The 15,090-nt window shown below is 36.6% G+C and overlaps 1 protein-coding gene across 7 annotated transcripts in view; it reads left to right on the plus strand.

Moving 5' to 3' along the window:
• The window catches only part of ERBIN (erbb2 interacting protein), a 123,009-nt gene that overhangs the window by 50,770 nt on the left and 57,149 nt on the right, over positions 1-15,090 (plus strand). For all 7 annotated transcript variants that reach the window (XM_076362809.1, XM_076362808.1, XM_076362814.1 and 4 more), the window contains 2 exons: positions 1,749-1,946; positions 6,285-6,402. In XM_076362809.1, coding sequence (XP_076218924.1) covers positions 1,758-1,946; positions 6,285-6,402 — 307 coding nt within the window. In that variant the 5' untranslated portion in view covers positions 1,749-1,757. The remainder of the gene's footprint in view (positions 1-1,748; positions 1,947-6,284; positions 6,403-15,090) is intronic.

Raw genomic sequence — 15,090 nt, forward strand, 5'->3', positions numbered from 1 at the left:
GCATTGCAATACAGTTAAATATTTTTATTTTTAGATCGCTTTATTTAAATAACATGGCTGGAGTTTTATGGGAAGTGTTAAGTGTTCTGCTAGATAATCAACATTGTAACAAAATCCTAGCAACATTGAAGCACTGTTTAAAAAAACGAAGTCTTGGTATCCCACTATTCTAATGAAGAGTTTTCTTCCATCCTTTTAATGGATGGATGTATCCAGCCTGAGTGGTAAGTTGTACTTCTGTTTAGTGAAAACAATAAAGTACAGTAGTCCCTCGACCTGTTGTCATATAAATTAAACATACTGTGAAGTACTTGGCAGGCTAGCTGCTCATAGAGGAAAATCCAAGTGCATGACTTTTTTTTTCTTGTCTTAGTAAGAAGAGGGGTCTTGCAGCCTGTGACTTCCTATAGTGCAGTAGCCATGGTATTTTATTTTCTCCCTGTATTAATAACATACTGTCTCAAAGTTGAAGTGCAGTCTGCTAAATGTGTCTGAAAGACTTGTTTGGCACTTAGCGAAGAAAGTTTCCTGTCACCAATCCAGAAGTTGAAATATAATTTCTGCAATTCCAAAAAAATGGAGATTAAAAAAAAAAGCATATTTTAATTTGGAGTTTGATTGAGAAAATAAATACGCAGTGCTGTTTTGGAAGAGTATGTATTTTTAGACCAATTTCCTGAGGAAATGAAGCTTACATGATCGTGTTGTCCCTCTGTACATGTTGGTCCTTCCTGAAAAAGCATTAAGTCTGTCACCTGATTTCAGCCAAACTTGAAACTTGAGGTGACGTTTTGAAGATGATTGTTTCTGAATTTTGTGAAAATTTGTTGCTAATTAGAGGAAAGAGAACTAAACTTGTGCTCTTGCTGAGGAGAAAAGAGGCAGAACAGGGCTGGTGTGTGCTGTCAGTAATCAGCTAGTCAGTTTGCACCATTTAGGTTTGCTGTCTCCTGCTGAGTAGGAATATCATAGAAGCCATGGAGACCAGAGGGGACTGTTGTAGCAATGATTGAGTTTAAAGGAAGAAAGATACATTTCTATAGCAAAGTGACGTTTCCTTAGTTCCAGTGTGCACAGCAAGATGTGTTGAAGTTTTCCAAACTGAATGGAGTTGCAAAAAGAAGTCACTTCTTTATCTGTGCACTTGGAAACCTTTCCTTTTAAACTGTAGATAGAACAGTTGGTAGAAACCATGCTGGTTCTTTTTTTGTATTCTGTCTTTAAATGAGGGATTTGAAATTAAGGTACATTAAATTAATCTTATTCACCACACAAAAAAAAAAGCTTTCCTATAGCTACGTTTTAATGCTCTGTAGAGGGTGGATTTTATTATATTAACCAAAAATATCATCCCAGTAGCTTTTGTAAAGGTAGGGATAAGCTATGTTGTAAAAACACAGTTGACAATTCAGAACTGCTGCTTCAAAATTCTCTACTTCTCTGCAGTGTTGGGCTGTGTTAGCAGGTGACAAGTTACAGGCTAAATTTTTACTTCATCTTCTGGGGTCTGTAGGTGTTAACCTCATTTAATGCCACTACAGATCCGTTGTGTTTAAAATAAAATAAATAAATCCTCTCTCTCCCCCCCCCCCCATATATGTGTATACACACACACATTTGCAGGTGTATATACATACACTTCTTTCTTTTTAAAGTATTTAGCAGCCAGTGGAAGTTTGAGAAGCTGCCGTTGTGCGTATTTCTGAAGTTGTTTTGGTTTTTTAAATCAACTGATTTCTGTTTTACAGTGCCTGAAAATGACAACAAAGCGGAATTTGTTTGTGCGGCTGGTGCCATGCCGCTGCCTGCGTGGAGAGGAGGAAACAGTCACTACGCTTGATTATTCTCACTGCAGCCTGGAACAGGTGCCTAAGGAGATTTTTACTTTTGAAAAGACCTTGGAAGAACTCTATTTAGATGCTAATCAGATTGAAGAGCTTCCGAAGGTATGTTGGGTGGTTTTTCTTTTAGTTCCATTTATTAACTCTGTTACTTCATCAACATTGTAGAAGCTGATAGTGTCTAGCTTCCTGCTTCAGCTTTTAGGCTGCAGTTTGCCAAATATTTTTAAGTAAATGTTGGTTGCAGAAGAAGCGGCCCTGGTAGAAGGACTGTTTATGCGTTCCAGCTTGACTAGTTTGCTGCATGAATTGGGATGAAACTGCTTAAGCAACTGATCCAGCCCAAGAGAGGTACACAGCAGAAGAGGCAGGCTAATTTACTTCTGTGGCAGTGTCTGTTCAAACTGACTAACTGTATTCAACAAATTGCGGCATTATTTTGAATCTCTGATAACACATGAAGATTAGAAGAAGCAAGATTAATGTCTTGCTCAGATCTCTGTGCCCACAAAAGATAGCTACAATCACTTCACTTCACTTGAAGTCCTGCTTTCTTCTTCGGTATGTGACTGAAGAGACTTTCTGAAGTATCTCAGATTACTTAAGTTCAAAAACTAGAGAGCTGGAATGCCACTTTGATTACATCTTTATTACAGGAATTAGTATTTGTTGTTTGTTCTGAAATCTGAAGACAAGCTACATGCTGAATTAGCAGTACACAAGAGAAAAGAATGAAAATTTTTGCCAGTGAAACTTTTGAGAAGTACAAAGTGATCGTTGCAATAGACTTGTTTCCATTACTAGGTCCTATCTTGGTGGAATTAAAAACTTAGTAGTTAGATGAAAGACTTAATATTTAAAATTGCTTTGTCACAATTGTGTGCAAATCTTCACTGTCACGCAGGACAACTATAGAATGCTTTGTTAAATTTTTTGGAAAGTTTGCTCTAAGCACTTCAGGTTTTGCTGGTTTGGATTTTTTGAAAGATAAATGAAATAAATAAGGAAGCAAAACCATTTCAGGATAGTAACTTCACAGGTATCAGAAGCCGTGGATTCCAGTAAAGCTGACTTAAATCAGCTGAGTGCTTTTGAAAATCCAACCGTAAATGCTTCTGAGAAGCCATCAATGAAAATCTGTATTTGTATGTTGAATAGAGCTAATAACATATAAGTTAAAACTAGACATTTTGTCAAAGTCTGTTATAGTTTAGAACTTCCACTATTTTATTCTTGTCTCTTCCTAAGCAGGTATTTCTTTACTCTAGACTTAGCCACTTTAGGTTTTAGTAGCTTGCTTTTAAAGACTTTGTATCAGTTTTTGAGTTTTTTTCCCAGATGATTTCAGAACTTCATTCCTGTCTGTCATTCTTTATTGGAGACGAATAAAACTGAATGCTTAAAAAACAGAATAAAATACTGTTCTTAGCCAAAAAAAAGGAAGTCTTCTGAACTCTTCCTGTCTTAAATTCCTATTTCCCAAATCATAAGAACTAAGCAAACATCTTCCTCCCAAACTCATAACCCTCTAAAAAATCCCTTTTAGTAATCTTAAGAGGAAGAAAGACTGTACTGTAGCGATCAAATTGATGCATATTGGCATTTTAGACCAGAAGAAATGGTTAGTCTGCTTTGTCTTCCTTTTCTGTTACATGCCATTTGATTTCATTAGTCACTTGCTATATGAAATCCAATTTTGATACGTGAGTAAACTGAGAGGTGGGCAGTCTGCCACTTGCCTTGGTCTAGTCTAAGATTAAATTATCCATGTTATTAGAAAGACTGCTTGAACATTTATGGTTTGTTCCTTTTTGCTTTTCTTCGCTGAACTGCGGGGACCTATAATAGCCTACACTTGCTTTATATTAATGTGTTTCTACCTTATAATAAGTCATCCTTATAGGCTTATTTTTGAGAAGCTAAGCATTTTTTTCAGCTTTTAAGTAATTTTGGTCATTATTTCTTACTACCCTTTCAATTTTCAAAAGAAAAAACCTTCACATATAAATTCAAATACTGTAAAGGAAACAAGCAGAGAGATTAGGGAGTAGTGAAGACGTAGTAAAAGTGTTTTATTTAATCATTTGACAGAAATTGTAATCTTAAAACTATTCATAGAAGGGATAGTTCTGTAAGGGAAGGCCTGCAATGTTTGAAATTATCCTAGCCAATTTTGGAGCCAGAGTTTCAACCTGTGTGTGACTTTTCCTAATCCAGGCTTTTATTTAGTTTTTTAACTCTGAAAAAGGCTTCTATTAAGCCATCTCAGACGAAGGGTGTGGTACTTATTAGGCTGTCTCCAGCTTTCTGAAGCCTGGTTAAGACATTCCCATTCTTCCCCTTTCCTCTTTGCCCCTGGTGGTGTGCTCTTATTCCTGTTTTGCAGTCTGCTGCCCTGTGTATGCCACAACACAACTGGTTTGGGGCTGTCTTGTCAACCTGATCACTGAAACGGCCTGTCAGTGTGTGTGGCTTTTTTTTATTTTTTAATTGCCGCCAATCTTTTCAGAACTCCAGCATACTTCAAAAATCGGTTCTTACAGTATAGCTCCTTAATTTAGTTGACTTGCCAAGGGCGCAGCATGAGCAAACTGCGGTGGAGAGAAGGATGGTGGTAGAGAAGGACTTTGCTTTACACAAGGTGCTGGTGTGTAGTCTCAGTTTCAAAAGTGACCAGGCATTTGAAATTCTTTCATCTTGTGTGCTAAATCACATCTGAAAAGGTATCCTGTTTATCCCAAGTGCCACGGTGTGCATTTGAGCTGAAAAGCTCAAACTGTAGCAGTTTTAGTTTTCCCTCTCACTTTGCTATTCGGAAGAAATTGGAATTCTGCAGTAAAATAGTCCTTAATTATATGACTTCTGGTGTTTACTAACAGTAATAATGATTTACTTAATCACTGAATATGCAAACATTAAAAAAGAACAACAACAAAAGGAACAACTACAAAGTCAACACCATACAAAACTCCCCTCTCCCCCATTTTCCTTTAGGGACCTTGCAATTCCTTGTGCTGCATTTGCTTTCACCTAACTAATCGGGGAAATTTCTAATGATTCCAAGAGTCCAGATTTTTGTTTTCAGGGCTCAGTTTTAAGTATATATTCTTGCTTGAAGTACTGAAATAAAGGAATGGCTCCAAAACACATGAGCTCATCAAAGTTCTCCTTCCCATATAATATCCTAAGTAACTTGTAACTCTTCAAAGCCTTAATGATATCAACTAGTTCTAACAGGTGCACATTTCTGAGAAACTGGAAACATCAGTAGGCAAGTTAAAGCTCATTACTTGAACTGTTCATCTTGCTAATTTATGTCTGCTTTTGTTCTGGGGTGGTATATGCAAACATTACATGAATGAGGCTTGTTCAACAGCCTGTGGTTGAAATAGTGGCCTCGTAATTGAGAGACACCCAGGAAATTTTGGTTGAACTAAGCCCATTGGTATGATGTTGATTGGGATAATTTTTTTTAGTCATATAACACTTCCAGGTTTTTTATGATTTTTTTTTCCTCAGAATTCTAAAAGAAAAGAACACTAAGTCCAGGTATTTATGAATGATCTTATCCAAAATTGTTGTTAAAGGAATATTCATCATAAATTGTTCAGATAAAACCTTTTCAACCATTTTCTTACAGATATTTATTTTGTACTATATGTAAGCTTCCTACATATCATTTGAAGATTTTTCTTCCATTACACTAATATTACTTGCCCTATTTTGTCAATTTGTAAAGCTTTTGGGTAAGAATCTCATATAGGCTTGTATAGGCTTTTGTATAGGCTTCCTTGCATATAGGGAGAGATCTGGCTCTGAGCTAATATTTGGTACAAATTATAATGCACATATACAGAAGATGTTATATAGTTTTCTATATCCTTAGATCAAACTTTCACTAGTTTTCACGATAGTTTTGTTGGATTTTTGTGTACTTGAGCTAGGAAGGGAAAAAAAATATTGCAAGATATGACAGAATAAAATTTAAACCTTTAGAGAAGATCAATACCTACTCAAATCCTGTGTTCCAGAACTATTTGCCTTTAAAAAATGCATCTATCAACCTATTTTTTTTCTTTTTTGAAGAAACTGTAACTACCTCTGGAGTATCACATGGCATGTCTATTATGGAAAATATTTTGTGATGTTTGCAGGACTGTGTGTAACTACAGGTCACAATTTCTGAGATACTGGAAGGAATTTGTAGGAAGTGTTAAGCATAGCTGCTGGCTTGTTCTGACTGTTTGCAGTTTTTTGCTTTCCTAAGCATTGTAAACTTAGTCAATTTTGAATAAAACTAGTTAAATAAAGTTTTTGTAGTCAAAGACACTAAATAGTCTGGCCTTCAAGCTGTGAGGTCAGAAGTTTAAAGGGATTAAAAACAAAAGCTATATAGAGGAAACTAAGAGAAAGTTGCATTCACTTTTTTCTTTGTTTCAATAGCAACTTTTTAACTGTCAGTCTCTGCACAAGCTGAGTTTGCCAGACAATGATCTAACCACATTGCCAGCATCCATTGCAAATCTCATTAATCTCAGGGAACTGGATGTCAGCAAGAATGGTAAGTCACTGCACTTATTATATTGGGGTAGCTAAAAGGCAAATCACCATTGACTGTACAAAGACACTAGTGAAAGTATAATTTCTAGAAGCTACACAGCTAGTAAATTTTAAATTACTACTCTAAATCACTGCCTAACATAAAAGATACTCTTTTATGGTCTGGTTGTGATATTTAATTGTGTATCTCAAATTGATTGGTACTTTGAGATTCATTACTGAAAACTGACATTGTATTTTCTATTCTTTCAAAATGCATATGCTCAAATTTATTACTTTTAGAGGCTTTCCTCATGTTTCACTATACTGAAGAGAGTTTGCACAAGAATTTGTAAAATTTTGCTGGATTCTGTTATATTTTGTTTCATATGGAAATTGTTCTTGGTTTATTTTAATGAGCTGTCTGAAAATTGTAGTAGGACTTGGCTGCTTTGCTGTCCTGCTCTGGGGATGGTAACCCCTGTCACATGAGGAAAAGTGACTATGGACAATGACTGGTTCACTTGTCTGACTTGTTAGAAATCTATCATTCAGTGTGAGTCAGCCTTTTATAAATTATGAAATGTTGTCAGCCAAGTATTGTATATATGGGGTTTTATTAATGGTGCTGCTTTGCCAAGCTGGCAGATGTGTGCAACTGCGAGGAAATTGAAATAACTTATATTGTCATCAGACTTATTTGTGTGGCTTATTTGAGATTAAAAAAAAAGTTCAATCATGCTAACTGATGAGGATATAATAGTCCTGTCTTACTAATTCAAAGTGAAGTAAGAGGACTTCTCCTTGAAATCATATTTGGAAATAAGAATTACATAAATATGACAGACTTTATCATACTAAATTCATGGTTTTATTTGGACAGCTAGCTAATTATGACTCTGCAAAGTTAAGTAAGTTCTCCTTTATTAAGAAAGTATTGTAGTTGTTGAGGTGTTGGCATTCTCCTTGATTGTCCATTGTAGCTCAATCTGTACTTAAACTGTTACTTTATGACTTCTGCCTAATGAACGCAGCATTTAGTGTGATAAATTGACCTGATTGTCACTGCTCTGTTCCTGGTACAAGTGGATTAATAGTCTTTCTTAAAGAACACTGGCCTTAAACTTTCACAGTGACACACAACAGAGAAAGAATCATCTTTTTGTCCCAGACTGAACTGTTGAAAGGATTAACTGTTTCCAACACAAGTTCTCAATGCAGAAGACTTAAAAGCAGCAAAAGGGCATTTGAGTTCTAGTGCTGGCAAATTCCTTAGCTTATGTACGTAAATAGGCAGCTGGTCACTTACCAGCTAGAGAGTTACTTGTCCATCCAAAATGGCGTAACCTTTAGCTAAGCCTTCAGAGAGCTGCTGAAAAGAGCACTTGTTCCTCTAGGCATATAAAGAATTTAAGGAGGCAGTAGCTGAATGATATGCTATCCCAGTAAATGGTGAAACTCTGTTTTGTAGGGGTTGGTTTGTTTTGTTTTTAACACTTTCCAGAGAAAAGACAGGACACAAGCTTATTTAAACTATTATCATGTGTCTGTTCTCAATCTTATCATGGTTTGGATAGCTTCTCTGCCTAGTGTTGCACATCAAAAATAGTCCTGAGGTCACACACTTGTTTACTTGGGACATCTTGTCTCCCACCATTCCTGAAAGCTCTGTAAAACTCAAACAAATCAGGGTCCCTGTTTGTCCCTGTTGGGTGAGGTAAGAAATAGTGCTGTTTATTCTGCAATAAATTTGGTATTATTTGAGACTTCAGTTTCTTGGCTTAAGTACCTTTCTGTTTCCCTATCCACTGTTGCAACCACAGAACATTTTTCTCTTGACAACTGCAAGCCTATACTCTTTCCTTGTGTCTCCTTTTCTCTTGGTACGAATTTACTGCTCAGTTTCCCACTGTCCCCGATTGTTCTGATGTGTGTCTATAGTAGAGCCAAATAGGAGGGGTTTTACTAGTTTTCCAAGACTAGCAAAACTGATCAAAATATCTGGTTCTTCCTTTTTCTTTGTTAGATATTGAAAGAATACAGTGTGGAAACAGTGGACTTTGTGGAAAGCACAGAGATTGCTTTCCCTTAATTTATTAAAAAAAAAAAAAAATTACTGGAGATTCATCACCAATCTTAGTGCAGGATGATGAGAGATGCCAAATTCTAAAATAATTGAGTGTGTTTTTCAGATTCCTGTGGTTGTGGCAAGTGAAGGTAATAGTTCCTGTGTTTTTCTTGTAGTACTGATAATACCATAAGTGTTTTCTTCTGATGTGGATGGAGCTAAATCATGGAGTGCGGATGCCTTTAGAACAAATATGAATTTAGTTTTAAAGGCTGCATTTTAGAAGGGTAGTTAGTTAGACTTTAATTTTCAAATACCAGTGTACGTGAAATATGATAGGATTTTCATGTAAATTAGTTGAGCTGTTTGTGGCATAGGCATAATTGAATGTATTGACTGAAGAGAAGTATTTAATTTTCTAAAGAGCTGATACAGAAATGAAGAATGAAGCTTCAGTTTTAAAGTGTGCTCCAGTTACCTCATGAATTGCAGAGTCTGGCTCACAGAGGGAGACCTGTTGCACAGGAGAGCATCCAGCTTTCCAAGTAGAACTTCATACATATATATGTGTGTATGCATAATATTTGATGTTTAGATGAAAGATCAAAATTGCAGAAATTCTTCAAGGTAGCAGATTAGTTACATAAAAGGTATTAGTCAAAGAAAGGAATCTTTATGATATTTTAATAGCTCATAAAAGGTCTTGCCTTTTTAATTTCAGATTTAAATGTGTCTAATTTCATATATACAATATATAAAACTGTAACAGAGACACGGTAGATGTGCAAATGTGGGTACTTAAGAATATTTAATAATATTTAATCAGAACAAGGATTCATCTAGTCTAGTGTCCTGTCTCCAACAGTGACCAAAAGCAGAAGCCTAGGGAAGATTTAGTAAAGTACGGAAAGCCAGGAGACGTGCATGTTTCCCTGTGTGTTCCCAGTGTCCAGCACCTTCTGTTATTGGGCCTTCTTGAGCCAGACAGGGTGCGATTTTTATTTAGCAGTCTTCATTTGACTCCTTCTCTGTCTATAGTCTTTGCATCAAGTGATGTATATTTCTAGGGATGTGCTGAGTTACGGAGTACAAGCCTCTGATGGTTGTGTGTTCTAAAGCATACAGAACTCTTTGTACAAGTGTTTGTACAAACAAGTGTTTGGTTTGGAATATATTATTCATGGCTGCTGAAGAGGTCATGGCATAGATGTAGCCTATAATATCAAACTGCTGCTATGTGTGCAGCAAGCACGGAACAGAGTTAGTTTTAACTTTGCCTTTAGTCTTGACAATGGGCAGTACATTCTGTAGTTTTTTTGGTAGTGAGTACATCAGTTGTCCTTTTGTGGCATTTTAACCTGATTCCCAAGGCTATTGTGAACCCCTAATATCAGAGGTATTCCATTGCTTCTTTCCAGGTACGCTTCAGCTTTGAAGTTTTTACCTGAAGCTTGATGCTATTCTAGTCACAAAGATGAAATTATACTTGAACAAATGTTACAATAAATAAACTCCATCCCTATACCAGAAATTACATCCTGCATTGTAGAAAGCATCAAGAGATGCCCTTTTCTCCCAGTCCTACTGGGTTACATCCTAAAGAGAAGTTGCAGCATACAGAATGTAAGACCTATGTAGAAAAACGAGTATTTTATTTATGAAGCTAAAGGAAAACTTAAGATTTTTTTTTTAATCCTCTATGGCCATGTTATTTATGTATTGACATAATAACATAAGGGGAAAAAAACCCCAACCACCAAAAAAACGCGCACCACCATTCTTCACTCCTAAATCTGTCTCTTTAAGGTTTTATCAGCCTTTAGGGGACAATAATTTCCTCATGGCTCCAGGATGCCAGCTTTAGCCTGCACCTAGGACAATGTGGAAGACTGTCAAGGAAGTATTTTTACCTCTTCTTTGAAGAAGGGGAAAACATTCATGTACAGTGTATGATGGCATCTATAAACAGACAGAAGAGTTAGCTTTACAGGTTACTAGAATCAAGTGATTTGAAAGGCTGAAGCATACGAAGAGGTGACTGCCAGGGAAATCAGACTTTCCTGGAAGCCTGGGAAATGGGCTTGAAATCGCTTGTGCCTGTGGAGTTATTGTAGTGGGAAACAGTGAGATGGTCTATTTTTCCCTGCTTGCAAGTGTTAAAAATTCAATCTTTTTCTTTCAAGTTCTATGTTATTCAGGCCTTCGGAGGATAAAATAGCAAGGTTAGAAAATAACTAGCAAAACCAAAGGAAACATGGTGTTTTGGAAATAAGAGTATCTTCAATAGTCTCTTAGATATTAAGAAGTCCTCTTTCACTGCGATGTTACAGCGAATTTAAATGTGTCAATTTGTCAGTCTGTATTGCAAGGAATCTTCGTGGAAAAATACACAAATTAAACCCAAGAAAACAAACATACACACACATACACACACACCCTGCCTCCAGGCATATCTGCCTATAAAATTATTTTAAGTAATTTTAAATAATTTTGTTAACAGATGCAAATTTAGATCAAATGTTTTCTTCAGTGTTTTAAAATCATCTGCTGATTTGGCAAACTAGCTTTAGTACGCTCTGTGCCAGAAATTGGGGAATTGGAAAATGAGAATTCAGGAGAGTATCTAGTCTTATGTTGCCCATCTGGAGCATTTAGGTATATGGTTTTTCAAGGAATTGAGAATTATTCATAGTTAATAGGGAGACAGAGCCAAGTTTTATTTTCTGCAGGGAGAAGTAAGAGAGGAAGATCCTGAATACAGAAGTAACTTGCTGCAAATACGCTATTTCTCTACTTACACTGGGCGGGAAGGGCAGACGGGAGCAGGAGTTTTATATCATCCATGACAGTGAAATAAAGATAATTGATTTGCTGCTGACTCCTGAGTCTGTAGCTTTACTATAATGTATCATCATATAGAAGTCACAAATTTATCCTAAATGTAGGCAGCTATTCTATTTAAAGTTCTTTATTGAAGTGTTTATAGTATTTTTTTCTTAAATTTATTGTCTGTCTTATTAAAGGTACTGAATACGATCTGTCTCTGCAGAATAAAATGATCTCTGTGTGTAAGAAAGGATGTGAACAGAATAGAATTTCATTGCAGTTAAGGTCTTTAATGTGGAATTTGACTGTACCTATCTGAAATTCTGAAATACGTTCAATACAAATCTCTTCCTGGACTCAAAGATATTTTTGTAACACAGAAAAGGCATTGTAGAAGTAATTATGGGGTTTTTTTAGATGTAGATTTGCATGTAAAGGCAGAATGTACCTTTATTTTTGTAAAGGGGTGCGCTTTGAGTGACAGTCATCATGTATCAACCAAAAGTGACTGGTTAGACAACACTGAATTTGCAGCCTAGGGTGGTAGGGGATGGCGGGCGAAAAAAAAGCAAAGCAGCTTTATGTGTTTACGTTACACTTTAGTTTCAGGTTACTCTGGGGACTCGACAACACTCCAGCCATGAATGAGACATAGCTGAAAACCACCTGAAACTTGTTAATTGTCCAAGACAGCATTATGAACAAAACTGCTGCCCATGACCTTTCTAGTGTTTCACATTTTGCAATTTTACCCTGCCCTGGCACGTTTAGGTTTATGTAAATTAGTGTGTCAGGCATGTCTTCAAGAAGCAGCATTATTGGCTATCCTTTTTTTCCAGAGAAAAGGCATTTAGGAACCTGTCTTGCTACTCACACTCCTTCTCCTTTACATTGTGTAAGGAATGTGGCTAGAGCAGGCCTAGAGATACCTTACTCTAAAAATTGAAGTTCTTTAAACAGTTTGAGGATGAATGCTTGGAATACTCTTGTGGGCTTGCTGGAGTATCCTAGCTGTGCCAGTACATGTGTATAAAAGGAATAAAAAACCCAAAAACCACAAAAACCCCCCACTAAACTGTCATCTTGTTTTCTCTGCCTGCATCAGCTCTGATAATTTAGCAGCGCAAGTTATTGTTGGAGAAAGTGATGAGGAGGCATTATCCATTTAAACAGATCAGGAGGCTAGCATACAGTATAAAATAGGATTTACTACTGTTTGAACCTCACAGAATTGGCATGAGTTTTTAGTTTTCAGATTAAAAACTTAAATTTTTGCATTTCACAAGTGGTCTCAAAACAAAAATTTTAGACATACTAAACTTGGCTCAGACTTGTAATGGGTTCAAAGCTATAAAAAAGTAGTTTACATCTTAATGCTGCCGCTTTTTCCACATGCGGACACTTATTCTGCAAAAGAGCCTTTTCTCTTAATTGTGAATAAATATTTTATAACTATATAAATGCATGTGGTTAAGTACCCACCTCATTAACAAAATGAGCACCGAATACATTGCCAATACTGTATTTTATTGTCAATCTAATTGTGTTATAATAGTTATCACAACCAATAAGAGTACATTTTTCTTCAAAACTCATTAGAAAAGCTTAAAAATTTCCCTATGGAAGTATTTCCTGGGTTTTTTTCTGTTTTTTAAATGAAAATACTGTTTAACTTGTTTCTGTCAGATTTGTAGCTTGACTGACATTTTTGCATTAATCATTACAGCGACTGTACAAATGTTCTCTATTTTCCTGTATGGAAAACCTCCGAACAGTCCTCTAAATAAAGATTCAACTTCCATTTTTCATTGTGTAAACTTAAGAAAGGAGCCCCCAGTGTAGTCTTATAACCCTGCAAGTGACCATCATTAAAGGGAGGACAAATAGGAAAGGAAACTTTAAAACTTTCAGAGCATGGAGAATTAGAGAAAAGGACTTTGTAAAGTGAAGATGGAGAGGTGAACCTGCTTACTAAGCTGTAAGTAGGTACTTGTCAAACAAAGTCACTTCAAAGAAAATCAGGACATCCAGTGGAGTTTGTTTTCAGAGTTTTGTAAAATTTTTGTAAGGTTTTTAGATTAGTGATTTCCTTGATAAAAGCAAAAGTTTTTCTAGGAAGGGAACTTTACTGCGTAAACAAAGTGGAGAGACTAGAGAATATAAAGCTATATAAATGTATTAAAATAGGCGTTTTATTAAATCTGTAACAAGTTTAATGACAATAGGTTAAATCTATGACAGATTTATTTTCTGAGTTGTACTTCTTGAGAAAGGTAGGTTTCTTCCACAGGTCTCCAAGTAAGAGACAGAAAGCCACAGCTTCTGTAATGCTCATATACAAGAAAACCAAGTTGCGAGGAATTTTACAATTCTGATACTCTAAGTGTGCAAGAGGAGCAACTGATGTGACACATAGCATATTTCAAAAGCTTTGGGATATCTGTTTGTAGAACTAGACAAAAGTGTATTTGCAATGGTTGTTCCTTTCTCTTGAAATGATTTTTTTTTTTTTAAGGATAGGTTTTCACTAAATAAGCCAGAGGCTCCTAAGCTGCTTGGCAGTGACTAGTGTACTGAGTACCACCTTGTGCACAGGTATACGGAGGCCAACCTCGTGCTGAGCTGCAACTCCAGCTCTGAGCAGAAAGTTGTTACTGCTGCCCTGCAGGCTGGTCAGGCACCTCATGGCAACCTGAGATCCTGGTTGATCTGAAACCAGCTGTGGCAGGGGATCCTCTAAGAATTTTGGAAAGAGGAATGAACGTTCAAAAGGAAGGATGGATGGGTCAGCATTGTGCAGTGAATTGATTGAGCTCTAATGCACTGCTTGCTTGCTTTGAATAACGAAAAATGCTGCTTTTAATTCAGAAGGTATGCAGAAATCCCAAATTAAAGCAAATTATATAAATATATAAGAATACACACTGTTGACTGATACTTTAGTTAAAGCTTTCAGTTTAAAATTCCAGCTTTTGCAAACAGATTCTACATAATCTTTGGGAGAGTTGTGGCATGTATTCCTGAGCTCTGAAAATATTTTGATTGCCATGTTTGATCCATATTGGCTAGAAGGACAGTTGTAGCAGAGGCCTGAGTGAAAGAACAAACAAAAGCTGCTCTTTTTATGGTGGAGCTGCTTTCAGGCAGGTCTTAATAGCTGCTTGCCCAGAAGTTGAGACCAGGATGAATAGATTAGCTGAGGGAAGAATGTACATAATTAAGGTTGCTTTCATATTCGTGCAAACTATGCCTGTATGTTTGCCTCTGTCCTCTATACTTACAAGGGTGCAGAGTGGGACGGGTGCACAGTGGGCTGTAGTTTCATTTATTTTGCAGCAAGAGGGCTTTTTGGTGTGCCTGCTGTTTGGAGAGAATTCTTTTTTTCCCTCACATTCCCCACAAACTGAGAGATCTAGCTGTAAACTCTTTCCTTTGGGGACATCACCATATGACTTCCACAGGTTTCATATTTGTTAGTGATTTTCTTTCTCTGTGCTTTTTAGGAATTGAACCAATACTTTTTTTTTTGCAAGCCTGCTTAAAAAGTTTCAGTGTGAGAAGAGGTGGAACTTGATTTGGAGGCACTGCCACTGCTGTATAGCATTAATGGTTTCGGTAACTGAAGTCTGGGCATACTAGTTTTAGCATTTGATTGTGAAGAAAAATACAGCTACATGACTGGAGTATGAACAGCAGAGCAAGCCCCCATCTGCAGTATAGCTGAAACAGTGGCATACTCGAGTGTCAGCTCTGGGATCCATTGCAGTAAAGGATACTGCCAGTGGCGGATGTGACTTCTGTAACTTGCACAATTTT

This window comes from Aptenodytes patagonicus, chromosome Z (genome assembly GCF_965638725.1).
Source record: "Aptenodytes patagonicus chromosome Z, bAptPat1.pri.cur, whole genome shotgun sequence".
NCBI classification, from domain to species: domain Eukaryota; kingdom Metazoa; phylum Chordata; class Aves; order Sphenisciformes; family Spheniscidae; genus Aptenodytes; species Aptenodytes patagonicus.